The 14,603-nt window shown below is 46.4% G+C and overlaps 1 protein-coding gene across 3 annotated transcripts in view; it reads right to left on the reverse strand.

Annotated features, from left to right (window-relative positions):
• The window catches only part of LOC146869417 (coiled-coil alpha-helical rod protein 1-like), a 208,944-nt gene that overhangs the window by 113,190 nt on the left and 81,151 nt on the right, over positions 1–14,603 (reverse strand). Inside the window, exons 7-8 of one of the 3 annotated variants that reach the window (XM_085599816.1) lie at positions 13,074–13,209; positions 7,623–7,733 (exon numbers count right to left, since the gene is read on the reverse strand). The exons of 1 other annotated variant lie outside the window; for it this stretch is intronic. In XM_085599816.1, the coding sequence (XP_085455942.1) occupies positions 7,623–7,733; positions 13,074–13,209 (247 nt within the window). The remainder of the gene's footprint in view (positions 1–7,622; positions 7,734–13,073; positions 13,210–14,603) is intronic. One more of the 3 variants, XM_085599812.1, reaches the window with a different exon arrangement.

Here is a 14,603-nt window from a genome sequence, read left to right on the forward strand (position 1 = left end):
TGCCCCTGCCCCCCTTTCCACTGCCCTCCATAGTCTGTTGTGCTTCCACGGCCCTTCCTGCCTGCTCAGTGTGGTTAAATTGTTGCCTTTGCACTCTCCTACCTGCCTTCAATTTTCAGAGTCCGTGCCCCTGGCCTTTGCCTCTCAACAGTATCCCAATGAACAACTAGATTGCTAACATTCTATATTTATTACAAAAGTGTGGAACGCCTGACATCATCTTGATGTAATCAAAACTGTAATACCTAGAGCATTTCCTTTAGAAATTACATATATGAGAGGGTCTTATTGGCATCAAAATTATGGTTAGTGCTCTAAAAGACTAAAATAAGGACATTTTGTCTGAGTTTTCAAATAGCGACAAAGCACTTTTAAATTATTTGTTATATTTATGTTTTTTTATCCAGTTGACCACTTGATTAAATGTTGCACTTAGGGGAGAGGATGTGGTGTTACTTCCAGAACTGCAGACTTTGCAACTGGGGAACCAGGTTGAAGTTTCTGCTTCAGCTCGACATTCTGTGATTCTGGTCAAATCACTTAGTCTCCCCATGTCTACAACCAAAATGAATATGTGCTTGTGTGATGTAACCAATGCTCATGTAAAGCACTCCAATACCTGACAAGTCTGCACTATATAACACTGCAAAAACACTAAATAATAAGTGTTTTGCACACTTCTGTCATTGGGCTATATTTGGGCTACATCTGGGTGATTTTGGGCTACATTTAGGCTCTTTTGTCTCCGGTGGCCATCTTGGGAGATTTATTTGTTATGAAGTTTCCTAATTTCCTCATGTACTGCAGTCTCCTCAGTAGGAAATGCTTTCAGTTTTTTACGTTGATTCCATCATGAAGGTATTCAGATATGTCACACATTTGCCATAAATTCTGAATGTTAGCACTCTAGTTGCTCATTAGATCACTGTAGTAAAACTACTGTTCACCATGGAAGTCTGCTCCTGGTATTAAAAGTGCATGTTTCAGTCTGCATGTCAGAATTTTTTAATGAAATAGAAGAGGATTTGAGAAGTCACTCAAAATGTGCCCTCATTTTCTTTCTTCAGCATTAATCATAATTTCTATGGCAAAATGAACCCCCTCAGTTTGTTCCTTTTTAAATTAAATGTTTTAAGTGTTACCAGTTTATTCCAATCAAGATGGCTTCAGGTGTGCCATACTTTTGTCATAATGAAGACAGTAAGCGCTCTTGTTGTTTTTAAGAACATTCTGGGACATTCTGTCATTGGGCTATACTTGGGCTACATCTGGGTGATATTTGGGCTACATTTGGGCTCTTTTGTCTCTGGTGGCCATCTTGGGAGACTTATTTGTTATGAAGTTTCCTAATTTCCTCATTTACTGCAGTCTCCTCAGTAGGAAATACTTTCAGTTTTTTACTTTGATTCCATCAAGAAGGCATTCAGATGTGTCACACATTTGCCATAAATTCAGAATGTTAGCACTCTTTTTGCTCATTAGATCACTGTAGTAAAGCTACTGCTCACCAGGGAAAACTGCTGCTGGTATTGAAAGTTCATGTTTCAGTCTGCATGTCAGAATTTTTTAATGAAATAGAAGAGGATTTGAGAAGTCACTCAAAATGTGCCCTAATTTTTCTTTCTGCAGCACTAATCATACTTTTTATGGAAAAATGAACCCCCTCATTTTGTTCCTTTTGAAATTAAATGTTTTAAGAGTTACCACTTTATTCCAAGCAAGATGGCTTCAGGTGTGCCATACGTTTATCATAGGTAGGACTGTTAGCGCTCTAGTAGTTCTTTGGAACACTCTGGGAAGCTGCAGTAGAACACAAAGGAATCAACTGACAGTCTCTGCCCTTGTTGGATGTACATGTTTTACTGAGAATGTCAGACTTCATTCTCACATGACTGAGAAAGATAATGTGAATTTACAGAAAATAAGCTCTCAGTTTAGCTTATAGATCACCTTCCAAACCTCTGTGGTAAAAGCATGAGAAAATATTTTTCTCTCAATCATGATATCCCAGCAGAAGGCTTTTTCACATGGTGAAATCACCTTAGAACATACCACAATTCCTAAAATGAGTATGGTACCATCAACAAATGATTTATAATGTAACTAAAGTCTTAAAACCTTCTATTAACTGCAATGCTTTTTAATGAGGTGCTATCATGTATATTGGTCCCAAGATGGCTGCCAACACTTCTTGGATGAAGTGCTGACAGCCAATCAGATCTCAGGATGAGATGTGTGGTTAGGCTCCGCCCACATATATATATGCTTTTAAATGCTATTTTCTCAGGAAATACTGAACAGATTTACACCAAACCTACAAAAGGCACTTCCTTGACCTGAGGACTACCTCTCTGCCAAATTTCAAGTAAATCTGTTCAGCCGTTCGGGCTGTAGCCCTGTCTAAAGGTCCTATGGAAAAATGCATGGGAAAAACGCGTTTTGGGACCCCCCTTTTATCTCACCCCCCGCTTGACGAATCCCCCCCCGAGACTTTCAGGGTAGGAGCGGAGCGGAGCGCCCCACCTATTTTGAAAAATTCGCGAGGATTCGTCGACCGGCGCCAAAGTTATTCAAAATAGAATGTTGCGGATTTCCTATGGAAAAGGGGTCCTAACTATAACTACCTACTGGCGACCGCCAGTAGGTAATATATATATATATATATATATATATATATATATATATATATATATATATTCAAGGTACGTAGATGTGGTGTTAAGAATAGTTAATCTATACTTACCTATTTGCACATTGCCTTATTTTGGTTCTCGATATTTTTGACACAATATTCTGTCCACTTGATATTTTTGTTACAATATTCTGTCAGTGATCCCACTGGAGCCAGTTTGAAAAGTCAGACATTAGTGGTGTAGATACCAGATTGACTCCTTAAATTATTGACCTCTCAGAGGTCCTTTTAGGAGTATTTTCTAACATCCAAAGGGGGAACGGCCAGGAACCCACCTACATACTTTTTGTCTGGTGGAGGGATGTGCTGGGATAAAAATTAAGCTGAGGTAAACTTAAAATCCAAGCTCAAATTGAGTCCTGATTCTAGAACAGATTTAAGCTTGAGTGCAATAGAAAACATACATGGCCCACCTGACTTATTTGGATTACAGTGAACACATGAATGGTGTTGAGTGAGGGTAGTAGTTATATCATGGGGCACCAGGAGTTTCAACTCTTTTTCTAGTAAGATAGTAACATATCTTTAAGGACTAGGAGTCATCAGGTGTTGAATTTACAGGACAACGTCCTATGTACCCAATTACTCTTGCTGACAGGTTACATTTGCATTACCCCCTACACCACACAACTGAGGGTTAGAGAGGTTGAGGCAAGCCACATAGAATGGTCTTATTGGCCCTAACAAAAGCCCTATAGTGCTTTTGCAAAACATAGGCATGTTGATTTGTTTAAGAGATAAGGTAGGTCCTGATATCTTTAAAACTAAGTACAACTCCTAATGGCAATACAATTTTAACTGATCATGAGCTTTCTCATATTACCAAAAAACAGTTCAAACGAAGAGCTCGGATGAGCCTGCTGAGCAACAGTTATTGCTGGAGAAGGAGCACAGCCTATGATGAAGCATACCACCTTATGTAGGTGAGGGTATGCATCCTTTTTCTCAATAACTCAGTATGTTATTTTTGGGGCAGGAATATTCACTGCATGGAGTCTCCCTGGCTCGACTGACTAAATGCATTTGAAACTGGTATCCGTACTTCATCTAGCATGTGTGCAGACACCTCGGCCTGTTCCTGACCACGAGAGGTCCAGGACTTGTCTTGTGACTTGAAATGGAGCACCAAGCAGGCCCTCAAAGTAGGCTATGGAGTACTCTACTTGTCCTGGGTGTATCACGTAAAGTAGTGTCTACAGTGTACAGTAGTTTGTAGTGTGATCAGACCATGTAAAGTTCCACTGTAAGGTGAAATCCAGTACCTAGTGCGGACATTCTTTGTGTATGTGCAGGGCATATACAGTGAGCTTGTGATACAGTGCTATACTTTGGGCCTCTGTGAGTGAGTTCTGAGGCCAGAGGGATCCATTTTGGGTGTCCTTGGTTGTAGCATTGCACAAGATGGAGGGTGAGGACAGCTTTCTCAGACAGTGGAATGGGGCTGCCTGCGTTCCTGTAGCTGGAGTCTAGAAAACCCAACATTGAACTGAGAGCAGATGAAGAACCATGAGGGTGCAAAAGCCACCCTATCAGCCTGGATGGTAGCGATAATCAACAAGTAACCTTGGGGCACAACTGTACCTAGGGACAAGGCAGACTGAGACACGCTGGCAAATCTGCTGCACCCACTTGAGATTTTGTTACAAAAGCCGCTAAGGACACAGAGTTAAGCTGAACACCTAACTTGTGAAAGATTTTGAATGATCTGCATCTGAGCCTAATAGTTGCCTATGAATTAGTATAGTAGGCGTATTAATAGTAATAATAGCGGGATTTTACCATATCGGAAGGGAAGACGGTTACCGGGTAATGAAGGGGAAGTGTAACACCTCATGGTAAAATTAACTTATGACAACCCTGCATGATGCATTAATTGGACTGTGTAATATTTAGTTCTGCTATGAGATTAAAAGTACTTTCTTGTTCAGAAAGGTAAGCACTGGGCTGGACATTATGTCCATGTGTATATTGTTTGACTGTTGAGTTCTGAGATCTTGGCCCTCACATTACGTCTATGAGAAGCCTTTGTTTGCTGCCCTGATTACCCTGCCAGTCAAGTGCAGAAATGGTTTTAGTTGCTTAGTTTGCAGAGCCATTGAAGGACAAGCTCAGGACACCAGTTGCAAACAACCTGTTACCCCAGTTGTGGCCAATCTGTCCAGACCCTAGACGGGATCCGACACCCGTTCAAAAAAAGTCCCATTTAGTAAGGTGAAGCCTTCAATGATGTCAGTCATACAGCCCTTGCATGTAAAAGTTAGCAGTCCCAGGGAGGTTGTGCTAAGGCTGCTCCATAATATCCTCTATCTCCCTCCTGGATGGACATATTTTAACAGCCAAAGTAGAATGAAAAGGTGGCTTTGCCACAGGATTTGGAAGGAACATTAAACCACTGAGAAATCGTATGAGCTTGAGTTGCTGGCCAAGTAACTCTGCTGGTAAGAAAGCCCTTCCTTTATCCGGCTTGTTTGAGCTTCCAATGCTCTTACGATACCTCAGCACAGTGTACAATGAGCACCCTTAAAACAAAAATAGTAATACCATAGCAGTAAGGCAAGTATCCACTTTACAGCAGCAGTATTGGGAGGAAGGTGCGGCTCAGGACAGGCAGGAACAAATAGTAGATTATCTTAGTCTGACAAATATAACTCAAGAGATTCATTTTCGGGTGTTTGTGGAAGAACACAAGGGTGAGTTTACTCTTACCCGGGTGCGGTTACTCTTACTAGGGTGCGTTTGCGTTTACTCTTACCAGGGTGCGTTTGCGTTTACTCTTACCAGGGTGTGTTTACTCTTACCCGGGTGCCTTTACTCTTACCCGAACGCGTTTCACTTACCCGAACGCGTTTACACTTACCCGGGCGCGTACGCGTTTACACTTACCCGGGCGCGTTTACTCTTACCCGGGTGCGGTTACTCTTACTAGGGTGCGTTTGCGTTTACTCTTACCAGGGTGCGTTTGCGTTTACTCTTACCAGGGTGTGTTTACTCTTACCCGGGTGCCTTTACTCTTACCCGGGTGCATTTTCTCTTACCCGGACGCGTTTACTCTTACCCGGGCGTGTTTACACTTACCCGGGCGCGTTTACACTTACCCGGGTGCGTACGCGTTTACACTTACCCGGATGCGTTTACTCTTACCCGGGTGCGGTTACTCTTACTAGGTTGCGTTTGCACTTACCCGGGCGCGTTTACACTTACCCGGGTGCGTTTTACGCGTTTACACTTACCCGGACGCGTTTACTCTTACCCGGGTGCGTTTACTCTTAAGCCTGGTGCTAGTGCGCTCCACAAAAGTGAAGCAACACCTGAGAAGGATTGATGCTGAATAGATTTGATGACAGATGGCTTGAGTAGGCTAATTTGTACTACTCTTTTACCACCGACTGTTTGAGTGTGGAAGTAAGGTAGAGCAGGGAGTTTAGGTGGATAACTTTGTAAACAAAACATACCAATTTGAACATTTTTCTTGCTTCAATGAGAAGCAAGCGTAACTTAGGCAGGATAGGTGTAAAGTGGTCACATTTTAGGCACACGACTCACTCAAGTCTTGCCATATATTAATCATAACATAGCTGAGAGGGCTGATTGATTCTTGTAGAGTACAGGGTGTAATTTGTAGGTCACATGTTCCAACCCCAGTAACATAGCTCCATGGCTATTGTGCCTATTGCAATATGTTCATGTAACTTGATAGCATTAGTTTGAATATCAGTACGGCTAAATCAGTTTTCATTTCTCAAGGTAAATAATTACAACCCAACACTGGTATTTAAACACCCATTGCATCGCATACCGCCAAGACTCAATATAAAGTTCACTGGGTGCTATTCAATGGCCATCATGTATATAATGACATAACTATAACTCAGTGCACCACAAATAATTCTTGTTGAAAGGACTGATAAAATACTGGCTTTCCCAGGAACCAGGATGCAGCATATTTTGCACATATATCTCCGCTGTCTCACTGTTCCATAGACTGTTCTTGTGTTGAACTCAGAGAGACTTTGAGAAGGTAAAGCACTTTCATATCACTCTTCGTGCCACAGCCAACCCCTGAAGCAGGGACCACGCGCCTCTCCTTTTCCTGTCTTTACATCTCCTGATGCTCCACATGAGCTGGATGATGGGTGGGAGGTATCACAACAACCAGCTGTGCCCTCTCCAATTTCAACATCAACATGTGCCTTTAACTACTGAAAATATACCTGGAAAATAGATATTAAGGATCAGCAAATGTCCCAGACATCTGGGAAGTCACCGGTCCTCAAAGACCCTTGCTATACACAATCGGTTAGGCTGCGTCACACGTTAAAAAAGAGAATTTGCGAAAGGATTTCAAGTGTGAATGCCAGAAAATCTTCCACAGTAGCAGCAAGGGAGGCAAATCAGTCATCTCAGATTTCAAGAGCAGTGGGAATAGTCTGTTACAGTGGGGATGGGAAAAAGGCAACGTTGGAAAGTACACTTCAGCTGTCTTATCACAAGTGGGACAAGAATTGAGCAGCTTGGTAGTCTGAATGTCACTTTGATGATTAGTAGAACAGAACAACATTCAATATTTGTCCAGATTGGAAATATTAGCTAGACAAATATAACCAGTTAGGTTTACTTTATGTTTAATACCACTTTAGAGAAATTTAAAAATCAAATTGGCTGACGCAGCACACCTCAGCCCAATTGAGTTATCCTGTCACCATGAACTAAACAAGAAACTTGCCGCCTAACTGCAACAGAATAAAGAGATTTGGCCTTTGATCAGGGTTTATCATGTTTAACTGTACAATCCTTCAAAGAGTCGAGGGTGTACTAGGCCAAATGCCCAGGGAATGTTGGGTTCTGCTGCTGTGATCTTTGTGGGATTTGAATAGCTCTCCAAGACGCTGCCCACAATGCTGCAAACAGAACCCTATAAGTGTAATGGTACCTTCTTGCCAAGCTCCAGCTCTTGGATGGACAGGATATCAGTCAATGCGGACAGACGGACATTCAAAAGCTCTGTAGTGGTCTTTAGGGCAGCGCGCTCATTTTCCAGGTGCTGGAAGAAGACATCAGCGGGGACAAGTAAAGTATTACTCCAAACATCATGGCAACACAAAAAGCACAAACTATCTGTGAATCTTTGAGCAACATTTACACTTCGAACTGAAACTCCCACCCAGAGGAGAGCAGAGGCCAGCAGCTTTCTTTAAAAGGAGACCCACGCAACATATTTCTCAGTTATTATACAGTAAACATTTCTCTCACTCCGCACCCACCATCCCCCCCACTGAAGGCCTGCTGAGTAACCAACACCCTCCAAACTCAAACTTGATGTCAAGAAATGTGTTTGCTCACCCAGCAGCAGGCCAATAGACTGCTCTTCCTCATTGAAAGTCAAAAACAAATTAACACTCAATACAGGACCACACAATAGTCTATTAATATATCAATGCCATAGTTTCTGCATTTATCTCTGTAATCAGCCCGCTCCCACCCCAAAAGGAAGTTATTACAATGGCATTCTGAGATCAAACACCATGATCAACACACTGGCCGATGGGAGCACTGCATCATAGTAAGCGATCGAAATACTCCGCCCAATAGGAGGCCCTGTGCTTAGTCTTATGCCTTCAAAACGAATATATACCCTTACAACGCATGCGAATACATTGCATGCAATTACAACGCGGTCGTTACAATGACCACGTTGTTAGAACGCATACCAATACTTCGCAAGTCATTACTACGACTTGCTGTAGGGGGGCGCTCTGGACTTAGGAATAGTATTATTTACTATTCTTACTCCAGTTTGTGCAACAGCAGGGAAGGTGTTGGATTTTAAATCCAACACCAGTGCGCCCCCCACAGCAAGTCGTAGTAATGACTTGTGATGTAATGGTATGCGTGGTAACAAGGCGGTCATTGTAACAACCGCGTTGTAATAGTACTGCCTTGTGGAGATAGCGTTGTAAACACTATATTCCCTTCAAAACATGCACCACACAAGTTCCTTTCTTAAGCGAGCACAGACACCTTCTAGGTTTAAACACCATACCCAACTTCCTGCAACACCCTAATGGGGCTCTACTACGAACGCACTCTGTGCTCAATGACAATCCCTAACACCACACCGAATGAGGACAATGCAACCCCTCTAGAATTCATCGGCCACAAACACTCCACCCTTCTGCAGGTCACTGCATTGTTTTTGGTGTTCAAACACCTGCACTATACAACATATTCCAAAACCATATCACTACCATCCCCTGTAGGCGGATGTTTTATTCGACTGCAGTCATTCAACAAACCCTCCCTATGACTGTGACTCACAGAAATATCTGTGTTCTGTCTTGGCCAGATGTGTTGGACTTGACCCCTGACTCTCGGCCAGGGATCAGCTCCCTCCCCGCAGCTACTCCATGCTGTCCTCTGCCTGCGGTCCTCCAAGGCAGGGTTCGAGTCTGCACCTTGCTGGTGCCGGTACTGGTTTTTCCTGCTTTATTCTATCTGATTGTGTCACTATATTTTGCCTTGTCTGGTTATTTTTCGTTTTGTTTTTCAGTCCTGTTGGTTTTTTGTTTTGGCCCCCGCTGCCTCATCTCTGTGTCCCTCGTCCTTTTGCCCTCGGCTTCCCGTCCACGCCCCGCCCGCCTCCCTAACTGCTCCTCCTCCCTCCCCCACCCCTACTTAGTGGAGACCGCTGCGCGGTTGTGCCGCTGGCGCACCTAAGGCAAGCCCGTCTGCGCCCGTCTGCACCTGGACCGCGCCCAGCGCCAGACCCCCTGTCCCCCGCGAACGCCTAGACACCCGACGTGATAAGACGCCAACTCCCTCCATGCACTCAACACCGACCGAATCTCCACCTGCTACCAGGCCACGCCGAAGCTCACCCACGGGCCCTTCACCTGCCAAAACTGCAGCTACACCAGCCAGCGCACCCCAGCGCATCTTGCCCATCCCAACAAAGCAGGCCACACCAATCTCAGATGCATACTTCTCAACACCCGCTCAGTCCACAAGCACGCCATAGAACTCTGGGACCTTCTCGATTCTACCTTCCCGGACGTCGCCTTCCTGACAGAGACCTGGATGAACGCCTCCTCTGCGCCCGACATAGCCATAGCCATAGCCATCCCAGACGGCTACAAGATCACCCGCAGGGACCGAAACAACAACAAACCGGGAGGAGGAATCGCCATCGTCCTAAGGAACACCATCAGAATCTCGACCAACACCGAAGACTCTCTCAGCACGGCCGAACACCTACACTTACAGATCCACGTCGATCACACCACCACCCTAAGAGGATCCCTTGTCTACAGACCCCCGGGCCCCGACCACAGTTCAGCGACTCCATCGCCGACCTCATCAGCACTCACGCCTTCGCCTCCACAGACTACATCCTCCTCGGAGACCTGAACTTCCACCTCAAAAACGCCAACGACAGCAACTCCACAATCCTTATAGACAACCTCACCAACCTCGGACTCAAACAGCTCGTCACAACTCCCACCCACTCCACCAGACACACGCTCGACCCCATCATCTCCGGCAGCAATCACGTCACCTTCAGCCACACCACCAAACTCCACTGGCCGACCACCACTGCATCCACTTCTCCTTCGAGAAACACACCAAGCACAGCCAACCGCATCGAATCTCACACCGCAGCTGGAACAAAGTCACAGAAGACCAGCTCATCACCACCCTCGCCTGAGACCCTCCATCTGAGCCCACGGACACCAACACAGCAGCCCACAACTTCAGACAATGGATCGACAACTGCACCAACACCCTCGCCCTGCTCAGGAATCCCTCAAACAGGCGCACCAACACCAGAGCCATCTGGTTCAACACCGACCTCCAGACTTCCAAGCAAACCTGCAGAAGACTCGAGAAGCAGAGGCGCCAAGACCAGACATCAGACAACCACGCAGCCCTCAAGGACGCCAGACGCAAGCACAACCAACTCATCCGATCCGCAAAAAGGACCTTCTTCAAGGAACGCATCGACAACAACGCACACAACAGCAAAGAGCTCTTCAGCATTGTGAAAGAGCACGCCTCCCCAACTCCAGCTCCAACAACATCCCGCCGTCGCAAGAACTCTGCGACTCCCTGGCCACCTTCTTCCATCGCAAGATCGCAGACATTCACGACAGCTTCGACACCCAGACACCGACGAAATATGCCGACATCCCTGACTCAACGCCCTCCAAACACACCGACCTCCTGCTCTCCTGGAACAACGTCAACGACAAAGACACCATCAAAATCATGAAAACCATCCACTCCGGCTCACCCTTCGACCCCTGACCCCACCACATCTTCAACAAAGCAAGAGCCATCATCACACCCCAACTCCGAAAGATCATCAACCGCTCCTTTGAAACCGCCACCTTCCCGGAGAACTAGAAACACGCAGAAATCAACGCCCTACTCAAAATGCCCAAGGCGGACCCTAAGGACCTCAAGAACTTTCGCCCCATCTCCCTGCTCCCGTTCCCGACGAAAGTCATTCAGAAGACCGCAAACCAACAACTCACCCACTTCCTGGAGGAGAACAACATCCTGGACCCCTCCCAATCCGGTTTCCGCAGCAACCACAGCACCGAAACCGCCCTCATCGCCGCCACCGACGACATCAGGACCCTCTCGGCCGCCTTCGACACCGTCTACCACCACACCCTGCGCACATGCCTCCACGACGCAGGGATCCGTGACAAAACCCTGAACTGGATCACCTCCTTCCTCACCAGCAGAGCCTAGAGAGTCCGCCTCCCCCTTTCAGATCCAAAGCCACCATGATCACCTGCGGCGTACCCCAAGCATCATCCCTCAGCCCGACCCTCTTCAACATCTACATGGCACCGCTCGCCGACATCGTCTGAGCGCACCACCAAAACATCATCTCATAAGCCGACGACACCCAGCTGATCCTCTCCCTCACCAAGGACCCGGCCACTGCGAAATCCAACATTCACGAGGGAATGAAGGCCGTCGCAGAATGGATGAAGACCAGCTGTCTGAAACTGAACTCTGACAAAACGGAGGACCTCATCCTCGGCTGCTCCCCCTGTGCATGATACGACTCCTGGTGGCCGACCATGTTGGGAGCTGCCCCTACACCCACCAACCACGCACGCAACCTGGGGTTCATCCTGGACTCAACGCTCTCTATGACCCAGCAAGTCAACGCTGTTTCCTCCTCCTGCATGCCCCACAAGATCTACAAATGGATCCCCACCGAAACCAGAAGGACGGTCACCCAACCCTTGTCAGCAGCAGGCTGGACTACGGCAACGCCCTCTACGCAGGAACCACGGCCAAACTCCAGAAACGACTCCCAACGCATACAAACGCCTCCGCACGCCTCATCCTCGGAATCCCCCGCCACAGCCACATCACCGCCCACCTGAGAGACCTGCACTGGCTCCCGATCAACAAGAGGATCACCTTCAAGCTACTCACCCACTCGCACAAAGCTCTCCACAACGCCGGACTAGCCTACCTCAACGAACGACTCACCTTCTACACTCCGAACCGCCAGCTTCGCTCCGCTGACCTCACCCTCGCCACCGCCCCACGCATCCACTGAACGACCACCGGCGGCAGGTCATTTTCCCACCTCGCCGCCAAGACATAGAACACACTGCCCATCCACCTGCGACAGACCCAGGACCTGCCGACCTTCAGGAGACTCCTCAAGACCTGGCTGTTCGACCAGTAGGTGCGTCACCCCCCACCCCCTCTAGCGCCTTGAGACCCTCACGGGTGAGTAGTGCGCTCTACAAATGATTGATTGATTGATGTGTAAAATATATAGTTATCAGGTTCCAAGCCTATGAACCACCCCTGGAAGATCTTCCACCAAAGTGCCACTGCTACTTACATGTACTATAGGTCCCACTGCTCCTTACCTGCACTGTAAGTATAACTGCTCCTTACGTGCCCTGTAACTCCCACTGCTCCTTACCTGCAGTTTAAGTAGAACTGCTCCTTACTTGCAGTGTAAGTCCCACTGCTCGTTAGCTGCACTAGAAGTCCCACTGCTCCTCACCTTCACTAGAAGTCCCACTGCTCCTTAGCTGCACTGTAAGTCCCACTGCTCCTTAGCTGCACTGTAAGTCCCACTGATCCTTACCTGCAGTGTAATTATAACTGGTCCTTACCTGTACTGCAAGTATAACTGCTCCTTAGCTGCACTGTAAGTCCCACTGCTCCTTACCTGCAGTGTAAATATAACTGCTCCTTACCGGCACTGTAAGTATAACTGTTCTTTAGCTGCATTGTAAGTATAACAGCTCCTTAGCTGCACTGTAAGTCCCACTGTTCCTAACCTGCAGTGTAAGTCCCACTGCTTCTTACCTGCAGCGTAAGTCCCACTGCTCCTTACCTGCACTGTGCCCACAAAGGTCTCTCTCTCCCGCCTCCACTCCTCTGCCTTCTTGTTGTCCGGCACAACCTCCCCAATGTACGTCCTTAGCTGCTGTACTAGGGCGCTCTGGGTGTCCAGCTCTGTGGTGACCTTGCTACGTTTTGGGCATGATGACAAACAAGAGGTAGGAAAGATTAAAGCAAAGTCTTCAAGACCAAGTGTACAAAAAAAAAAGCCTTTGTCATGCCAAGAACAGCAGAGGAAACAGGAAACCAACTGAGCAGAAAGTTTCCTATATACTTTACTCACAAAAACTGTAATGATAAATGAAGTCACTTTACATCAAGATTGTTTGCCAAATGCTGGTCCAAGATGGTCGGAGACATGCCAGATTTTTATGATATCTAGGAGCTAATTTAAGTACCATGAACCTAAACAGGAACCATTTACATAGTCTGTAGGCGTTCTGAAAGTGTAGTACACTTCTGACAGCAGAGTGTCAGAGGCCACTGTAGCAGCTCATGCACATTGTGTTTGTTGTGTTGGTGCCCAAGTGTGCAGCTGAAACAGAATTGAATGCTAGAAAAGAACAAGAAACACCAGATCTGTTTTCAGGTCACATATTTTAACTTATTCTATGTCCAGGTTTCGGGTCACATGTTTTAATTTATTCCATGTCCGAATTAAAACATTTGTATTCTAACGACCATATACTTAAACCCACAACTTGTTCTAGACTGGTTACTTTGGAGATCATGAAATTTAGCGATCATCTTCCTGAACGCAACCAGCTGCGTCCCGTTGTAGATAGCTTTCACAGACAAGACAATCATAGGACTGAAGATACCTTCCATAGGCAGAACAGCCATAGGACGACCAAACTCACAGCGACAGATCTGAACCCGCGATCCTTGGCGAAACATCAACTGGAAATATTTCATTTATTGGACTCGGCCAAACCAGATCTACTCTTTTTAACCAAAACATGTCTCTCTCAGGAGTCTAATCCAGACTTCCTTGTCGCACTCCCTAGTAACTAGTACATTCTCCAGGCGAATAGGGCACCAGGGAAAACAGGGGAGGGGTTGCTGCTATAATTAGTCAAAAGCTAAAGTTTACTACCCTAACTGCTCTAGAAATCACTTCAGTTAAAAGCATAATTATTAAATAGGACTCCGCTCTTACCTTTTGATCTGTGTGCTAATTTATAGACCGCCCCTATAATATGCCTCACTTCTCCCAGCTATTGGGTGAACAAATACCCCACTGTTAGAAGGTGGTTCTGACACTATGGGCCGCCCGGATTTTTTGCTTTTTGAGCACCTAATTGTGGAGCTTTTACTGTGGGGGAGCCTCATATGTTGGGACTCACCCACAGTGAACTCAGGATGTAAGAGACTGCATGGGGATTTTACTGGTATTCTCCTGGCTGGACCAGGCCACTGCGCAGCAGCTGGAGTAAGGGACACCAGGCTGGTTACATGCAGACACATGTGTACATGTGTGTGCACACGTGTACGGGCTGCGCAGGGGAGATTCCTAGCATGC

This window comes from Triturus cristatus, chromosome 1_1, assembly GCF_964204655.1.
Source record: "Triturus cristatus chromosome 1_1, aTriCri1.1, whole genome shotgun sequence".
Classification (NCBI taxonomy): Eukaryota; Metazoa; Chordata; class Amphibia; order Caudata; family Salamandridae; genus Triturus; species Triturus cristatus.